Here is a 13,191-nt window from a genome sequence, read left to right as displayed (position 1 = left end):
GTTAGCATATGCTTACATGCCTAAACGGAAAAATATATATAAAAGAAAAACGCATGGGGAAAATAAATTTCAAGTCATTTTAGGGACAAATTGAGCCCATGATTTGTTTGAAATTAATACAAATAAGTGAATAGATATTCATTAGTGTTGCAGCTTATTTTACAACAATGATTAAACGCCGGAGTACATATCCATGGTTTGATGCAGGATAAAATTTCCTTTACTTGTGTGCAATTTTATTTTCATTTTATTATTTCCTTTTATCAATATAATTTCATTTTCTTATTTTTTTTTTTAATCCGTTGAACATAGTTTACTTATTGATGGAAATTTGGCCCACAAATCATGATCGATACATGACATTCAAAATTCTAAAATGTAAATCTTTTATGTTATTTCTTATATCACCCCTCCCCCCATTTTAGTTACATGAAAGTCAATAAAAATTATTCTATCAATTGTTTAAACATTCTAGGAATTTTCTTTGTTACACTAGAGATAGGGCTCAAAATTTCCATTATTTTTGTTGTCAACTTGCATGGGGTACTGCAGACGATAAGGATATATTTAAAACCATGAGGAAATAATTAATGAATATTTCTGTCCATGGTAGGATTAATTTTAAATCTACCTCCATAGAGAAAAGAGTTCTAAAAAGTCAGACGTAAATCGCAATCGTAAGTGTTACGACTACGATAGGTTTCGTGAAACGCTCGTATACGTGCGAGTCAAATGATCTTAAACGTAATCGTACGTTTACGATCTACGATCGGTTAGTGAAACGGCCGCCAGGTGTTTTGTGAAGAAACTAATAGTGCAGTGCATAAAGATCGACTTAGTGCTGCTGTGGCAGACCCCAGAAAAGGGACCACCTGATTAGACATTTGTTAAAAAAAATCAAAAGAATAGGATTCAATGATATATGCAGAATATTTAGCAGTTGCTCAATATGTATTTAAAATCTTTTTTTTTTTATTTTAAAAACGAAACAAAATGTAAATTACTCGCTCCAATGATTTGTGCCTCACCTGACGAAATTGTTGGGAGAAAATCATTAACGTCGCGCTAATTTTCTTCTGTCAATTATCCAATCAAAAAGAAATTTTATTGATGTGGCCTAACTACAAAGCGAAAGCAAATAGATGTACAAGTCTGACTTACCTGGCTCTCGATGTAGTCACAATTCTTCGTGGAATGAATGGAGAACCAGGCTATTTATTGGAACTGTCATTGGCCATTATCCCCCATTTCACGGTGGGGACACTTCCATATATCTTTTGTTCATAATTATTAGGCTTCCTTTATTGACAATTACTGTCATTCGTCTATAAAACACAAACGGGGATGTCAGATGTTTCACACATATCTTACTATATTCATACGTTTATTTTCTTCTTTCTAGTAATATGTTTTTGATCATGGAGTTTTATTATGTTTCATTCATATGATTGCAGCATCAAGAAAATTTGTGACAGTCAATTTAACGCCTACGATAACATGCATATAATTCTGCATATTACAACACAGGTATTGGTGTGGGTTTCAATTCTATTTTAATCAATGTCTGCCCGACTTTGTTTCCTTCACTTTTAAAATGTTTGAATGCCTATAGCTACAAGTTAAAAATGTATATACATGATTTACGATTACAACGAAGAATAGCCATTAAAGCTCGCATATAATCTTGTATTCAGAATGTAAGGTTTTGATAGTACAATTTTTAAAAACCAATATCGTTAGGAAATATTGTGACTCGTGTATGCTCATACAAGTGAATAAAAAATTGAAGATAACGAACAGTGATCCATGTCATAAATCCTATAAAGAGTACAAAATTAAGAGTAGGGAAACACCAGAGATGGGTCAGGTGCCTAGGAGAATGAAGCATCCCCTGTTGTTGACCAGCATCCCCTGTTGTTGACCAGGCACACCCGCCGTGAACACTATATTTTGATCTGGTAAACGGAGTAATCCGTAGTCTGTATGTAAAAAACGGCCTAACAAATGTATGAAAGACGTTAAAAAGCATTTGACCTAATGACAGATTGTATCAAGAAATAGAGCTCATGGCGGGTATGACCAGTTAATAATGGTTGGTTCTGACTCCTCCTAGGCACCCGACACCACCTCTTCTATGTCAAGGGATCCACATTTGTCCTTCTCTTAATTTATTTTATCTTTATAGCAATTTTAAGATTGATCAATATCCCTTATTTTCACTTTTTCATTATTTAAAGTAATTGAATTTGGTTCGTTACCTCCAAAGGTAGTGGTTAAGGAGATAATTGTTATCAATTATCTTTTGTGGTGGAAGCAGGTGCGCGTTAGTCGAGAGATGTGTCTGTTGATAAACTATAGGTTAATAAAAGACAACAGAGGACGAACATTAGTGCTTAAATGTTTATTGGTATATTGTTTTAATTACTCAACATGTTCTTGTTATTAATTTTCTTTTCATCGTGCTGTACAACTTCATGTGGTGTCACACAAAGAACAGGTAAAAGCAAGCATTGGTTATGTAGTATTTTGATTTCTTTATAAATAGCATATACGTCGGTGCCCCATCGTAAAATCATTGACAGATATGTATGATTGAAATACCCAATATAAGATTCAAAATTTTATTTTCAATACAGAAGCTAGATTGTATGAATTTATGAACTAAGGAATGAGTTCAAAATAAATACTGTCATCTCCAGATATGCTCACGAGAAGTTACCCAGGATATATTGCGGTGAAACTGGGACCTCATCTCACAAATTTAACACTTGAAAGTCAGGTAAGAAAATAAAATAAAACTCTAATTATAAGACTGAATTTTATAACGTTCTCGTTTTGTTTTCAAAATGGTTCTATACTCACTGTACTGGATTAAGTAAATTTATCGGACCTTTGGAAAAATCGTTGCACATAATGTTTCATCTACACGTTCCGGTTTGTCTTTATGAAATTCCAAATGTTTTCTATGTTCTTAAAAAATAGTAATGGACCAAACAATTCTGAGGTAGGAAATAGTAATTTTGAAAGTGGTAGAGAGCAAAACTTGAGTTAAACACGGTGTATGATGGAATAATCTTATTTGCTTTTGAACTTATTGTTTTTAAGAAAGGATATCTAATGATGAAATAGTTTAATATCAATAATATATAGCATTGTACTTATTGTGCATGAAGCACGTGTATTAGAATATTTGACCAGATGAAATGGAGGTGGATATTTTTGTCTGCACAAGACTTTCATTCTACTCGAAAGTTTCTAATCTTGCCAGATTGTGGGGACGGGATACAAATCAGCGTATATTCTTGGCCAAAACGAGACCAATCTGAACATCAGTACTGTCGCACACCCTGGATTCTACGTCATAAAGCTACTACAGAACAGATCGCTCCTCACTACCAGATACATCCATGCAGGTACGGAGATTCTGACTATTCCCGATTTATTATCTTTTTTATGGTCAATAATACATGAAATTGTCATTGAATCAGTACATGACAGGTTTACAATTTTTGTCGTTCATGTGATCTTTTCAGTTTGCAGGAAACAAGTAAACCTCAATCTGAATCAAAATTATAAGATAGAATCGCCAGAATTTCCTCTGGCATATCACGCAGGCATACGATGTTCTTGGAACGTTACCAAAGTGAGCAATAACACATGGTTCAAGATTTATACTGAGGGGCGTGGCTTTGGATGTTTGATGTCATTCAAAAGCGATTTTAAGGATAAATTGTGCTCACAGACAGAGAAAAACAATACTTTAGTAGTACCCAGCGATTCCCTGGATATAAGATTTTCCTCCATAAAATCAGGTCCGCCGTCTTATATATACGTAGAAGGTACTTGTATTTTACATATCGTCACCATGATGCTTGATAATATTAAAAGAGATGCGATCATTTGTACATGACTCTGTAATTGACATTTTTCATTTTTATGAGTTCTTACTGTTGTATTATTATATACAGATCTACTTTTACCCATATAGAAATTGAATTCTAATTTTACATCTCCTCTTGTTGGCCTTTGCGGGTTAAATGCATATTTTTCAGAGTCTTTTGCGTCTAAAATTGATTTTAATTCATTTTTGTAAGAAATATATTTCATTTAATTTAGTGTATTCTACTTTTATTTTTAATTCACTTTTCTTTCTTCTAGTTATACCCCAGTTATTACCACCCGCTAACCTATCCGCTACAGCATTCAATGATTCCATCCACATTGACTGGGTCTGGAACGGAACTTACTATGATGATCTTAGTTGTGTGATTGAATATGGCGTTCATCCGTCCATGGTGTACAGTAAGGTACCCAGCGACTGCAGGGATGGTTCATACATATTGGATACCAGTTCTCACAGAGGTCAGATCTACCAGATTTCAATGTTCGCACAAACATCTTTTTGGGAAAGTGAAAGGTTGGATTATGTTAACTTAACATCAGGTGAGTGGTAGCGTAATTACATACCAGTACATCAATTGATAATGATTTGACCAAAAACAAACTGTATACGGACTTCAGTGATATTTCCCACGTCCCTTGTTAGTACGTTGGGATTATCTATAAACAAATGTAAACATTTAATGTCATAGCGCATACCTTGTTTTATTTTCATTGCTTTATAAATGCGTTAAATCGGAGGGCTAAATGATTACTGGCTCCTGAACTTACAATGTATCAACTATCGGTTGATTCTGTATTCGTTATTTTTTACTATACACAAGCAGATGTTCCTACAAATACGGGATACATTTCATGGGTGATAAATACTAGACCTATTACACTACTGATACTAGCAATACATTCACTGATAACGAATAAACAGAAACATTCTCTGGATGTGTTTTGTAAACATCAACTTCGCGTAAAAATTGTAGGTATTAAAAGGATCACAGAATATTTTTAAAAAAATCAACTTTAAAGGTAAATGCGTTTTGGGAAGAGACGAACAATCCAATCGTTTCTTTAATTCTTTAAAGCTGTATGGTCCGAATTACAACATTTTTTTCCATCTCGTAAAAACGCTATTCAATCATCGCACGTATGTAGTTATGAGGCTGTGTGACATGTCATACATTATTTCACCTGTTTTAACCCAAATTATTTGATTTTGAATCGATGTTTACAAATAACCGCGTCACTCTGCCATTTCAAGTGATAGTCACGTGACCAGTTCAAACTTTCAGATCATCGGTGGTCTTATCTGTGTAAAGCTGTGTATTTTGTTACATAAGTTTAATAGAAATAAAAATATCTAATACCTCTTAGCAATTCGTTGTTTTACGCTCGTTCAGCCTTGAAACAAGACAGTTGCGTATGAGTTAATACATCATGTTAGGATTCCCCTGACGCGCGTGGGTCTATTTATAGACGTCTAACACTGTATGATTTATATATGTACCACACTATATTTACTTTCTAAATAATATTCTCACTGTTTTCTTTTACATGCAGATGTTTTCAAGCATGTAATTAAGGGAAAGTTAATAACTTTATAAAGTAATTAATCTGCTTTAAAGTAATTTTGTACAAACATAATACATGAACATCGGGTCACACAGCTTTAATGATATATAAAATTTATACAAAAAATGTGTTATTCCTTGAAGAGATAAAAACCATGTAAAATTTGATGTGCGACTTTTGTTTTTCAGAATGCTATAATGAATTTTTTATCAAAGGAGAAATGGAGATAACCATAGTGTCGGATGGTTACCCATTCCATTTACAACCTTTTTCTATTTGTCAATGGAGCATCAGTACAGAGGAGGATAACTATTTGAAAGTTTCCATCCGGGATCTTGATTTATGCTATAATCAAGACGACTGTCAAACAACGTGTCTACAGATTGGAAAAACTGTAAAACATTGTTCCGGTTCTTCAGAAAGGACAGACTATCTGATACAGAGCAACAGCACATTCATCATTTTGAATACCACTAATGCATTAGGTGGGCGGGGTTTCAATGTGTCCGTCAAGGCAATAGGTAAGTATAGAAACACGTACCATGTAGACAAAGCGCACTGTTCCCCGTCCTTTACAGTGCAATGCAAGGTTGTGGTGAATAGAATTTATTTATTGCAAGAGTTAATTCAGAAGTTCTTGAACAACAGCTTTTGGTGCATATTCCTTTTTCAAAATTATGAAATATTCAATTTACCGGTGTATTAAATTTGTCTTAAATGTACTTTCAAGTGTTTAAAGAAAAAACCATCAGCAATCTCTGATAGGAAAACACATTGTCAATGAATACAGTATATAAGAATTTCATAATTATGACATTTATTTGATCATTTTGCAGATTCCCCACCCTCGTTTATAGATGATATTCACGTACAGAGCGATCATGATTTCATCAACGTTACCTGGAATCCCTATCGCGGGGAAAAGCAATTATTGAGATACATCGTCACCTATAGCATAGTACCGGAAGTGGCGTATCATGTGATACCAATACATGTTAATAACACATTTTATGTCATCAACACCAGAGATCACAAGGGTCAGCTGTTTGCTATCAAGCTATCTTATCTGACTGAGGGCGGAGAAGGAATTGCGTCAAGTGTTAAGATAATTAGATCAGGTATATCAAGAATTGAATGATTATATCTTAAGGCTACAGCTTTATAAGGGTGTGCATACAGATGTGATAACGCGTGCTGGTAAGGAGGAAAATCGATAGCTTGACCTTTGGGAACTTATTTCTTCATATAGTTACCTATACACAGTCATAGTTACATAATTACAAATAGTTAGTTTCATATCAGTAGTAACATATAGTTAGTTTCAAACAGAAGTCACACATAGTAATTGTTAATTATTATCTTACAGTTAGCTACACATAGCTAAGCGACATATAACTAATTATGTATAATAAATAACATACTGATAGTTACATATTATAAGTTATATATAATTAGTTACATATACTCAGCACATATAGGTAGCTACATGTAGATCTACTTAATCAGAAGAGTTAATTATGTACAGTTAATGCCGTGCTTTATAGTCCTAGTCATTTAGATGTTCCTTCCAAATGGCTTATAGATGAAGTGCCGCAATTTTGACCAACGGTTGGTAGGGTACAAACAAACGAACGAACACTCGGGCCCTCCGTTTTAAATTTCACCCATGATGTTCACTTCTAATACCGGGTATTCGGAGATGGAAAGTCATTACCTACATTCATGTTAAACATCTTGGGTTTGATGTGGCGCCGACCTCGACTGTTGAACCCGAGACCTTCTTGCTGCAAAACGAGCGCCCCGGCCACAAGATCACCACAAGCAAAGTTTATCAGTGGAAAATTCAACAATTGCTTTTTAAACAGCTTGGCTTCGTAAAGTGTATTTGCAACAAGGATAGTGTTTTAGTTTGTTGTATACACACATCAGTAATGTTAGGAATTTATTTCCATCGTGGTCATGCGTACGCAATGACTGAAACTTAGTAGGCTTTTCTGTAATGTTAAATATGATAATGATTTACCATATCAACTCTTACTATGTCATGTGGTCCTGTGTGTGCAGCAAACCCCATATCTAAAATACTGTCTGAACACTCGTGGCTCTACATGAGGACCACGCAATCACTATGTGAATTATGGCAATATTCGGAGTATACCTCCCCCACCTTTTCACGAAGAGAGCAAGTTGTTCGATTTTATTAAAGTTATCTATACATTGGCAAACTATTGACGGCGAACATATGTCTATTTTCAGCATGTGGTTACACGGTCAAATTGCACCATAACCAAAGCCTTAATATTACATCACCTGGGATAAATGGCGGCTACCTTTCAAATGTCTACTGCAAGTGGAATATCATGACGGACCAGTCTATTTGGTATAAGGTGAATAAAACATTAACATTTTAATGACTTACATACATGTGGATCAGTGAACGGAGAACGTGATATCTGTGTGGGCGTGTCCGCCCGTCTAGCTGATTGTCGGGGTTTCCAGATTAAACATCTAATGGCATTTGAGCTTCAAAGAAACTTCACTTGAGCAAACGACTTGAATGGTCAGAGTCACCTGCTCACATACTGTAAGCGATATCCCAAACTCTCTTTGACTATTGACAATGACACTCGCACGGAGAATCCCTATGGCTGAAGAATAATTCATGTATGAACCTACAAAGTTTTTTCCCCACACAGTTTGAACTTAAAAGATGAAACAACACAAAGAAAGTCTCTGTCAGAAGGTTGCACTTGATTTTGAAGTCAGACGGTCAATGGACAATGTCACCTGAAAACATTAGTATGAAATGTATTCTCAAATAACATTGAGTTTAAGAGATGAAACTCCGCACATAACTAAATATCTAAAGGATTACCTCAGGGGTTGGGGGTTCGTGATATGTGCTTTTTTTTTTTTATTTCGAGTGGATTTTTTTCCTGTTTTATTTTTGCTGAAGATTTCAAGTTTGTGTGTGTTTCTTTTCATTTTTCTTTTTGTTGTTGTTGTTGAAATAACCAGGTCACATATTGTTCCCAATGGTATGAAACTATTCAAGTTTTAGAAATGATACATGAAAGATCTCTATAAAGGAGTGATGACGTACATGTACAGCCGTTGTACGGTATGACACTCCCGGGTGACGCCTAATACAATGTTAGCTTTAGAAATGATTGTTCTTTGGAATGGGAGATTTCTTCTGTATTGTACTGTATTGTTTTGACAATGTCAAATATGACATACTGTGCAGCGTACTACGAGGGTAAATCAACTATATCAACAAGACCGACTCGTTGCACGGGCATACACAAAATGAATAGAAAGAATATTGTTACGCGAATAATCAGAATCGTCCATCCAATATCGTTATTACTGCACAAATGATATTACATCAATAATGATTTCCGTAACAAGCAGTGCTAACGTCATATTATGATGTCATAATCAAAAACACGAAACGTATGTTACACAAAATCAATATTCAAAATACATACCAGTGTAGTTTTACTTTACATCCATATTATGCAAATTCATCATCTCATTTGTATGGAAATGCCTTTTTAAAACACATTGATATTACCTTGGGAGGGGTGAGAAATTACTTGTTCCTGATTTTATGCATAAGTCTAAAAGCCTTGTTCAGTTGTTCTCATAACAATTACAATTGGATTTCAGTTCCAATTCACCAAAATCGATATGGAAAATTCTTCGATGTGCCAGAAAGATTATGTGGAATTTCCTATGAACCAGAAGTTCTGTGGCAAAGGAACGCAGTCACCCGTCATCATAAAAGACAACCAAGCGACTGTAGTGTTTGTCACGGACGACAGCAACACTGGTGTAGGCTTCAGTGGCAGCTTAACGCCATTATGTAGGTGGTAGCAATGTTTGTCATCATCAAATCTTTACTGTTGTGTGGTGTTTCTTGTGTAGATTATGTTCGTTTCTAAAAAGCCGGGGTTCGAATCCCGGCCGCGACTGACCGAAGTCGTTAAAACAGGTAGTGACTGTTCCATCGCCAAACGCTTGGCATCAGGTGTGAATGTCACGGGTCCTCGGAGATGACCTTAAAAACGGATGTCCCGTGTCACAGTAGATGTGGCACGCTAAAGAACCCTCACTGCTCAATGACCATAAGCGCCGAGTATAGGCCTAAATTTGAAGCCTTCACCGGTCTTGGTGACGTCTCCATATGAGTGAAAAATTCTTGAGAGAGACGTTAAGCAAGATACAATCAATCAACTACATGTTTATGTCATTGATCTTTGCTTTGCTTTAATTTTCAAACATAAGACCTTTAAAAATTCACACACACACTGATTATATAGTTAGTTTAACCCTGGGTAGGGGCGGAAGTGGGTATCCATATTAAATATATGTCTCTGTGCTTTTATATTCAACATTTCCTCACTTAGGGAAGTTATGTTTATTAAATTCCTGCGACATTTATCAGCTAACATAAAATGTGTTCATTAGTACATGTATATCTATAAATATATTCTTCTCTATAAGTCGACTTCGTTACGAAAAAGTAACGTTGTTTGTTACAGGTGATTTCTAATCTAAGGAAACATTTCAAATGTATACCTACAGTGCGGTATACGTATTGCAGTTTTATGTTGTACTTCTAACCGTTCATCGCTTTTCTTTCTTTAAATTTCTGTAAGATCCACCATCAAGTAAACCAAGGAGTCTAACAGTCACTCCGACGCAGTACGGACTCCTATTGAAATGGAGGACACCTTCATTAAACCCGACTTACGTCCGAGGATACAGAATTCATTATAGATGTTATGGACAAGCAGATGTAAAAGAAACCATCGTATCATCCAATGAAAATGTGGCTTTCATCAACACAAGGTTGTATCCGGGGATTCTGTTTGAAGTATGGATGTCTGCCATTGGGGAAGCAGACGATAGTGAACTAACTGACAGCGTGCAGGCTTTGTCGGGTAGCTATTTTACAAGTTTAATCTGCTTTTATATTTTTTTTTGTCACCCTGTAACCTGTATTTCAGGTTAATACTGTGTTAGATAAAAATATTTACTGCTTAATTAAGATTTCAAAATTTCCAATTTTAGGTCATAGTAAACGAAGATAAGATTTCTTGTTTCATTTCTTCGTAAAGTTTTCAAAACCACTAGTCTAGCAGTTCGCTGATAAGTTGATCCCATCATTACTACAGAATGTGGAGAAGACCTAATGATTAATAAGTCCACGAGATATATCAGTACCCCAACATACCCACGATTCGAACATCTGATGTCTCAATGTTCATGGACCATTTCATCAATGCATCGGTTCACGGTGACCATCATGGATATTCATTGCTCATCCCCAGCCACAAACACTACTGATAGTGAGATTTTAATGATAAACCATACAAAGCACCTGCTAAAAGGAGTTACTAAGGGGATGCAGTTTTCGTTTCATGGAAATGTAAAAATTGAAATTCGCAGCAAGACGTATGCTATATTAGCAGCGGCACAACCAATTGCTGGTGAGTAATTCATAATCAATTGAAATAGACATGTTCTTATCTTTCAAAACCTTTATCAAAATTATAGATACACATAGAGTATCAGAAATATAATATAGAGTACCCTGTAAATGCCTAAATATACGCGAGAAATTTATTATCGCGTAATTTCGTGAGAAGCATAACTCGCAAAATAGAATTACCCGCTTTTATTTTTATATTGCTAAAATACATATAAAAAGTCTTGATCAATAGAGAACTCGCGAATTTATGCTCTCGTGATTTGGCGTATACGAGGTATTTCGCGATATTGACGTATACGAGGTATTTCGCGATATTGACCTATACGATTTATTTCGCGATATTGACCTATACGAGGTATTTCGCGATATTGACGTATACGAGGTATTTCGCGATATTGACCTATACGATTTATTTCGCGATATTGACCTATGCGAGGTATTTTGCGATTTGGCGTATACGAGGTATTTCGCGATACTGACCTATGCGAGGTATTTCGCGATATTGACGTATACGAGGTATTTCGCGATATTGACGTATACGAGGTATTTCGCGATACCGAGTACTCGCGTAAGATAAAAATTCTGCAGTATCTGTTATATTTGATATTATTTAATTGTAAAAAGAAAAATTAAAATCATGCAAGTAAAGACAGGACAGGTGAAGATAACGAGCAGTGATACATTTCATAAAACCTATATAGAATACAAAAATGAAAGCAGGTTACACCACTTCATTCAAACTAGGACAGTAGGTAAAGGAATCATTGTATTTCATTTATGTAAGAGTTGTCTATCTTGTCATACATTTTTACTTGCTAGTAATAGAGTACATGTTTAGTATCATTTTGATCCTTCAGTTCGTAAGATGAATACAATAAAAAGAATTAGGATGATTCAACAATCAGAAAGCGCCGCGTAGGATGCATTATCCATATGTGTCTGGAACATTCGGAACCCCTCGCCCTTTACTATATATAAAGAATTTGTTCTTTTTACGAAGCAACGGAGTAAATGGCGAGGTGTTCCGATTGTATCTGGAACTGCTAAATTATGCATTGATACATGTACCTCTCAATCCCAGTCATGTGACCTAAATCTTCGGATTTGAGTGAAATGTAAGTTGTGGTTCATTATTCAATATTTTTCGTAGAAAATATGCATAAACACGCATGCAAACAGACCCGAAAATAGAATTTATTGGCAGGTTAAAGAAGAAAAAAAAACAATTTTGGTATTGTAGACTAACTGTAATTTGGTGTTATGTTCATGTGTCATACGAATGTCAGTCTGGAGTAATTTCATTTACAGATCAGAATACTCCGCACCGCGGCAGCTCGGCATCGGACGGTAGAAAATACGATATCAGCTGACTAGTACCAGTGCTCATACACCTTGTAGTACTCACTATTTGAGATCTTATCAGGTGATGTCCATCCTAAAAGCGACACAGATCAAACTTATTCTGCTCTTTAAGTTCATCACATTTACATTTAAGTGATTGTGTGTATATCAAGTATACAGTGCATGAAAAGTCACATGTACAGGTATCTATATTTTGTAAGGGTGAGGACATTTTTAAATTGTAAAAGCTTTCTTGCTATTCCTGCAATCCCTCTGTATATCATATCACAATAATTATATCTCGGTGTTTCAGCGCTTTCATAAAACGTCATTACATCCGTCCATTGGTTGCGTGTTTATTAGGTCACCTGAGTCACCCAGATGACTTTTACTATTGGTCTGCGGCCGTCGTCATGCTCAAATAATTCAAAAATATTCTCTTCCAATGCAAAACGTTAAACAATATACATGTAAAACAAACAAACCAAACTTGGCATGTAGTGTTTGTGTAAATTATCTAAATAAAATCTTCTTTAATGCTATTGATACGAAATTGAAACTAAATGGATATTTAGAAGGTACTGGTAGCCCTTTACTTTGCTAAAAGTGTAAATTTACTTATCCCAGGATTAGGGATATTGGTACCAGGTTGGGGCAAAAGTGGTTTTGGGAATTGAATATGTGCATTAACAGCTGAACATTTTGATAATTATCTTTCCAATTCTTTTCAAAGTTGGTATAAACCATATTTTGGACAGGGGGGAGGGGGGGCATTAATTATAAATTTCAGGATTTCTGCGGCCTGGGGGACTGCCACAAATTGACCAATTTCTAATTATCTTCTCTATAAACGCATATGTGATTGATTGATTGATTGAATACCG

The 13,191-nt window shown here is 35.3% G+C and overlaps 1 protein-coding gene across 2 annotated transcripts; it reads left to right on the top strand.

Moving 5' to 3' along the window:
• Positions 1-2,482: 2,482 nt before the first annotated feature.
• LOC125665941 (cubilin homolog) lies at positions 2,483-12,898 on the top strand. 2 transcript variants are annotated; one of them, XR_007366424.2, is made up of 11 exons: positions 2,483-2,779; positions 3,269-3,413; positions 3,534-3,839; positions 4,159-4,443; positions 5,655-5,987; positions 6,303-6,584; positions 7,723-7,853; positions 9,139-9,334; positions 10,131-10,415; positions 10,546-10,964; positions 12,275-12,898. XR_007366424.2 is itself a non-coding variant. In XM_048898969.2 (11 exons), exons 1-11 carry the CDS (start codon positions 2,702-2,704, stop codon positions 12,334-12,336), a joined length of 2,418 nt encoding a protein of 805 aa, XP_048754926.2. In that variant the 5' UTR covers positions 2,483-2,701; the 3' UTR covers positions 12,337-12,898. The 2 variants fall into 2 exon arrangements, 1 of the variants encoding a protein (XP_048754926.2); XM_048898969.2 differs by having other exon boundaries at positions 10,650-10,964.
• The last annotated feature ends 293 nt before the right edge of the window (positions 12,899-13,191 follow it).

Source organism: Ostrea edulis, chromosome 10 (assembly GCF_947568905.1).
Source record: "Ostrea edulis chromosome 10, xbOstEdul1.1, whole genome shotgun sequence".
Classification (NCBI taxonomy): Eukaryota; Metazoa; Mollusca; class Bivalvia; order Ostreida; family Ostreidae; genus Ostrea; species Ostrea edulis.
Note: the sequence above shows the minus strand (reverse complement) of the source record. Positions and strands in the feature narration are given on the sequence as shown.

Coding starts and splice junctions, on each gene's coding strand:
- LOC125665941 (XM_048898969.2), top strand. CDS start 2,702: ATGCTCACGAGAAGTTACCCAGGATATATTGCGGTGAAACTGGGACCT. Junction 2,780..3,268: donor ATTTAACACTTGAAAGTCAG/GTAAGAAAATAA, acceptor TAATCTTGCCAG/ATTGTGGGGACGGGATACAA. Junction 6,585..7,722: donor TGTTAAGATAATTAGATCAG/GTATATCAAGAA, acceptor GTCTATTTTCAG/CATGTGGTTACACGGTCAAA.